Here is a 6564-nt window from a genome sequence, read left to right as displayed (position 1 = left end):
AGAGAGAGAGGGAGAGAGGGAGAGAAGAGAGAGAGAGAGAAGGATCTCAATCACAAGCGCATCATCAAGAGATCACCTTCTCCTTGTGCACGAATTTGCACCATGCTATAGGAGCTTGAGGATTTGTTGAACCCTGTCAAAACTAGGCCGCACTAGCGCGGACAGGTTCCAACAGGTTCAACGTGCTTTACGAAGGTTATGATCACGCTATAAAAATAAATTTCTTTTTAAATATCAGCTCGCACAGACCATGGCCGCCTTGGTAGAACAAAAAAAATGTCCAATGCTCGAAAAGAACATTACAATACTCAAAATATTTTATTTCCAAAAACCTGACAAACCTACACACACACAAGGATCTCAGTCACACGGACAGCATCCCTAGACCACCCGCACCCTACACCTGAATTTGCACCATGCTACAGGAGCTTGAGGATTGGTTAGCCATGTTGAAACTTGTCAAAACCAGTCGATGCCTGTGTGAACTGATTTCAACACGTTGTACATGCTTTATGAAGGTTATGAGCACGTTATACGAAGAACTATTTTTTTTATATAATCAACTTGTGCAAACCATGAACGCCTTGGAAAAAAAAAAAAATCCAGTGCTCAGAAATTTTTTTCCCCAAAAACTTCGCAGAATAATAGTAAAAGTAAACCGATTAAATTTGAAAGTTTTTGCACTAATTTTTTTTGAATTTTGTAGGTTTTCTCACCTTCAAATATAAACTTAAGATGTAAATCTCAAAATTTGTAGGTGGGATTACACTAAACCCATGTTTTTTTCGAGCACCAAACTAATCAGTACGAGCATGGACTGGTTCCAACACAGAGTAGTGCCATGGTTGATAGCGGCAGATTCGGGCAGTGCTGCGGAAATTTTTATTTTTTATTTATAAAATCACCTTTGGGGATGACAAGATGGGGCAATGTGGGAGAGCCAAAAGCACTAGGGGTAGGGGCAATGTTAAAGTTATCTTTGTAATGATTGCAATTACAGAAGCCAATTCAAATCTCAATCCACAATGCAATATCTTATTTGATTACAAAATCCTTGAAAGCTAGGTCATCCGCAATGCAAGCTTTTAAAATTGTCCCTAGCTTAAGGGAGTCCTTGGAGGGTTGCTCTTTTCTCTCTTTAGATGAAGCCACTAGAGTTTAGACTAGTGTAGGGTTTGTGAAGGCCTATTGGTTAAAGATGCCTTTTAAATCCCCTACTCTCTCTCTCTCTCTCTCTCTCTCTCACACACACACACACACACACACACACACACACACACACAATTGCTCAAGAGAAAGTCCAAGAGGTATCACATGAAATCACAAAGAATATCGACACGGAAATACAGGCAGACTTTCAAGAACGCAAACTACGTGAATCTCTCAGTCTCAAAGTGAGAATTGGGGGACTTCCATCACCTTGGTGCATTGACGAGTACACACTGGAGGATGGAATAGAAAAGCTCAACGACATCCTCTAATCAATCACCATCGAGCCCAACACAGTCTCTTGGATCAACGACACAAATAGACGTGTGCCACTTGAACACTAGGTCATCAACTTCAAGACAAAGGAGGAGCGGATGAAGCTATTGTGCTAGTGCCGCCTCCTCAAGGGAACCAAGTTTTGGATAGCAGAGGAATTGACTACCAACTAGTTGAAACTCAAAGCAAATGAGCTCAAGAAGATACATGAAGCCCACAAACAAGGTAAATGGCCTGTAATGGGGTTGATCAGGAAAGGCTTAGACAGATTCTGCATATTCTCTGATAATTGCCTAACACTTAACCAACCACCAATACAGGACTACACAGTATGTATGCTGTTTCTTAATGCTTCATATGTTGGAAAAGCTGCAATACCATACTGCATAAACCAAGCCATTGCCTTCCCCTGCAATGTGGCAGCAAAATGCTCCTTCTAGGTAGCATCATTATGGATCACATTGTATCCACTTGCCATCCACCTGGTCTCAAACTGCCCCACATGACTGTCAGCATCCTCCTTGGATTTCCCGCTGAACTTAGCCGCCCCCACTTTCGGGTTGGGTGCTGGCATCACTACAGGTTGTGGTTGGAGTTGATTCACCGGTACTGGTACCGGTACTTGTCCTTGATTTATTTGTCTCAAAGGGTCAAATGGTAATGGTGGTGTGTGTGTTTGAAACTGCAGCCTTCTTGGTCTAAAAACCTGATTGACTGCTAATGCTCCCACAAACCTTTACAGGTTCAGATTAAAAATATCCTCATTCTGTTGCTCAAAATCTTCGGTATTGCCAGAAGAAGTACTACTTTGCCTTTCAGGAGTTGACAGTTGACTGCCTTCCTCCTCTTCTTCTATTGCTGCGGATGAATCTACTCCTTGCCTGCTACTAAAACGTGTCCAATAAGGATGTTGTGCAGACTGGTGACCATCCTCCTCTTCACTCATACATTAAGTCGGCTTGCCAGTTGCTTGTCTGCTGAGAGCGTACTTCCTCCGAAGTTCCAAGTATCTCCTGAGTTGCCGGATGTTCACAAACGACCAACTTACAGGGAGATCATATATGCCAACCAGATGAATGCACCGGAAGAGGATCACCACTTTGATTCTAATACACTTCTGCACATCCCTAGGCAATTGTGGAAAGTACTCCCGCAAAAAAATTCTGTCGTACTCCTGCTTTTCTTCTTCCTCTGTTACCCAATTGCGAAATGTGATTAGCAAATCATTTCCTTCTTCCTCTTCTGACTCCCAATGTCGAAATTCATATAGCAGGTCTGTAACATCCTCCTCTGTCATCAGAAACACTTCAGTCCTCTACGCCACAGGTAAGGAACAGATCCGAAACATTTTGCAGGATCGCCAAAGTGTAATGGGGTTGATCAGGAAAGGCTTAGACAGATTCTGCATATTCTTTGATAATTGCCTAACACTTAACCAACCACCAATACAGGACTACACAGTATGTATGCACTTCAAACCTTCAGATACTTCTTCGACAAGATCAAAGGGAATACATATATCTCATATTTATACTCAGGATTTCATCAGTTATTCATCAGACATAGATCAGAATCAGAACAGACAATAGACAGATAGATATAACTGCCGCCTTCCATTTCCCATCATCATCACACACCAGCGTCATCCCCTTACTTTCTTACATCATCGAAGATCACAAAAGATACAAAAGCCCCTACGAAAAGTTACATCCTTTCACATAATGTCTTTTCCTACTTACTTCCTAATATCTCCTGAGTTGACTCTGACCTGATGACTTCCTGATTGGAATCTGAAGTCATCCTGACAGTTCCCTGACTGCATATTAATTATGGTAAAGGTCCCCTTTACCATGGGCAGTCTACCAAGATGGTAAAGCGGTCATCCAAGAGTTTTGGACTCCCAAACCGACACTACATCCCTTAACACTCCTTAGTTTTAGTTCTAGTTGCGTTTTTCCTTTTCATCTTTTTTTACCCTATCAATGGTGCCTCAGACCTTAATTGATATGTATCCCATACCTTCGCTCAAAAGGTATCATTGTACTATTTTTTCTTTGGTCCCATAGGTCATATCTGACCTCCGTGGCTGATAAATCAATCTCTCTCTCTCTCTCTCTCTCTCTCTCTCTCTTTGTACTACCCCATTCTACGCTCACCTAGGCACATGAATCTCACCATTATCTTGGTCTCTCTAATATGTTGACATTTTTAAATTACACGACAACCCTTGTGGATATACATATTGTTCAATTATTGTCACTGGGGTTGATTGTGCAACATGGTTTTTTTAATTATTTTTGGTGCTTGAGCTAATTTCTCATCTCTATTGATGCAGGAGTAGGAGGAAAGAGAGAGGAGTACGGCTATAGAAAGAGTGGTTCAGGTCATGGAATGCAACTCTCTTTGACTATATTGGGTGCTATGGCTTGAGGGTGATGGCATGTGGCACGGATAATTATGGATTTTTTCATGAAATTATATTTTGCACTTATTTTCCATGCTCCTCATTTTGATAGATTAGTGCCGTGGGAGGTTGCAGACTTGCACTAGGTAGCCTAATTATCCTTTTACAATTGTGTTTATCTTCTATGGTTGCTAAAGATTCAACTCTGATACAAGCATAATTGTTGTTTGTATACATGCCTCCCCAAATGCAACCCAATTAGTCGACTACCGATGTGAGCATTTAATCCTTGGAATCTTTTCCAGAGACAACATGCACATACGCAGAGAGCACACCCATGGAAGTTTACTATCAGTAAAAATGAAACTACTTGAAATGATAACGTTCTTAAGATGATATTGATTAGTTTTTTAATCATTTGGAGCATCGTGATTTTTCTCAATAACATTGTTTTTGACATTTAGGACATTATTGAGACATCAGATCCTTTGTGGAAATATATTAACAAAGAATAGGAAGATAAGTTGACCTTGCAACCATAATTAGAGTCACTATTAGGAAAAATGTTTTATGTACGGAAAGGGAACCACTAAGCATTGGCATGGCAAGAAACAGTAAAAAAAGTGTTCCCGCAAAGTAAAGCATTGTAAAATCCTATGCACAATCATCAGCCTTACTAAGGTTTTTGAGATTGTTTGCTTTCAAATTTGTATCACATGAACTTGTGAGTGGATTTTCCTTGTCTATTCATTGCTTTTATGTTTGATGTTATATCATCATATAATCCACTTATGTTTTGTTTAGTATAAATACACATGCACTAGTATCATCTCATCTTTGGGATGAGTTGATGAATTGTGCAAACGAATGTAATGCTGATCAAAAGGACTATCTGCGGGCATTTCCAGAGAGGGATCATAAGCTCATTGCTTGCAAAAGTATTGTTCATGCGAAGTTAATTAAGTATATTGATTGTGTTGATACCGCTAATTAAGTTCACCTTCTATGTTCTCAAAGTAGTCTCATAAAAATGCTCACTATAATTCTCTTAATTTTGCTATTCTCAATGTTCAAAGGAAATTTCCATTACATTGGTATCAGAGCTATTAGTTTCTCTTTTCTTGCTTAAGAAGAGAGGTCCATAAGTTGTCCATGAAAGGTTGGACCTATTCATTGCAATAGGGTAAGTGGGATAGGGATCTATTATCTTGGTTGAAAAGGACTTAGTTTGAGGTACACCGTTGGGAACTATAGTCTTAATAATGTATTCTCTTGGGGCTTAACCATTTTTGAGCTACTACCAAGCTCAACAGGAACCATAATCAACTGACCAATGTTAGACCCTCTCCACTAGTCTTTGCAATCAATATTGTCTAAACCACGAGTGTGGCTGCTTGAGGACTACTTTTCAAAGGTAAAGAATAGCAACTAAGGTTTTTGAGGGTACCAAAGCACATAGTAATTTATACATAAGTTTAATTAGCATGGCTAACAATAACCAAGAGAGTTAAATGAATATTGACAACTTTGATTTTTCACATGAAGGTGCTAATGATGATGCCCCCATGTTTGTTAATTATCTTGTTACTAGGTTGCAACAAGCTATTGGCAACCCTGCTTTGCAAGCCAAAGTTACTCAACAACTTTGTGCTTATGGAATTTCCCTTCCTCTCGAAGAGGAGAGAGAGCTTAGGAGGCCTCTTGATGAGACTCCCAAAAGCTCTGCCATAAGAGATAAGGAGTTCAAAGAACAAGAAAGAAGTGAATCACTAAGTTTCTTTGAAGATGTGGCTCGAGGAAGACCGCGGTCTAGACGGTCGCCAACTCCTCACAAGAGAAAACAGTTAACCCATAGTCCTTCTCCTCGTCACTTTGAAAGAGAAGAGAAGAAACAAAGAAAGAAAAAGTCAAGAAAGAGGTCACCCTTTTCTCCTTCTTCTTCACCTTCATCCTCTTGCGATGAAAGAAACAAATATTCTCCTAGAGAATACAAGAGGAGAGGACATTGCAAATCCTACCCTATGTGGAGAAGGTCTCAAAATATCAAGAAATTCAAAGAGGGAGGAAAGAGTATCTCTTTTCTTACCTATGATGGCACCTTTGGTGCTACTGACAAAGTATTGGCCTTCATCCAACAATTCCACGGGGCCTTTGGGGACGAGGGCTTCACAAAATCCTCCAAGCTACGACATATAGGTATGCACTTCCAAAAATCTGCTTGTCAATGTGGTGGGCTAGTCTTTGTGGCAACGATGAAGCCCCAAAGGCATGGAAAACTCTATGAGTTTCCATCATGAAGCAATTCCCTGCAAGCAATGCAAAGGACAAAATGCTTACCAATTGGTGAAGTTTGAAGCTTCTCTCCAACGAGTCTATCCACATATATGTGGACAAGTTTTGATATTTACACCTCAAGCTACTGTTTTTCAAAAGATAGACTTTGCCGAGCAAAAGAAACAATTCTTTGTAGGATTACCTAAAGAAATGGCCAAGTATGTCAACTCCCAACGGCCTGGTTTGTCACCAAAGTAACCCACCACAATATGGTTGCTTTGTGCATCAATTTCCAAAAAGGGACTAAAAGGAATGCCAAGCCCATGGAAAACAAGGATCAAAATGATGCAAAGGGGAAAAAAAATGCCCAAAACTCTTCCCAAGGCAATTCCTACAACAAC

The 6564-nt window shown here is 40.2% G+C and overlaps 1 protein-coding gene across 1 annotated transcript; it reads right to left on the bottom strand.

Moving 5' to 3' along the window:
- Positions 1 to 2221: 2221 nt before the first annotated feature.
- Positions 2222 to 2782, bottom strand: LOC147456776 (uncharacterized). Its single transcript, XM_086513446.1, has 2 exons — positions 2568 to 2782; positions 2222 to 2366 (listed from the first exon to the last, which is right to left on the bottom strand). Exons 1-2 carry the CDS (start codon positions 2780 to 2782, stop codon positions 2222 to 2224), a joined length of 360 nt encoding a protein of 119 aa, XP_086369572.1.
- Between the last annotated feature and the right edge of the window lie 3782 nt (positions 2783 to 6564).

The sequence above is a fragment of the Adiantum capillus-veneris genome, chromosome 5 (assembly GCF_014529385.1).
Source record: "Adiantum capillus-veneris isolate H3 chromosome 5, ASM1452938v2, whole genome shotgun sequence".
NCBI lineage: Eukaryota > Viridiplantae > Streptophyta > Polypodiopsida > Polypodiales > Pteridaceae > Adiantum > Adiantum capillus-veneris.
The sequence above is the reverse complement of the archived record's forward strand: the minus strand, read 5'-3'. Positions and strand labels throughout refer to the sequence as shown.

Excerpts from the sequence above, each read along its gene's own strand:
- LOC147456776 (XM_086513446.1), bottom strand. The coding sequence starts at position 2,782 with ATGACAGAGGAGGATGTTACAGACCTGCTATATGAATTTCGACATTGG. Across the intron at positions 2,367-2,567 it reads AAAGTGGTGATCCTCTTCCG|GCAAGGAGTAGATTCATCCG; the intron begins GTGCATTCATCT and ends TTTTAGTAGCAG.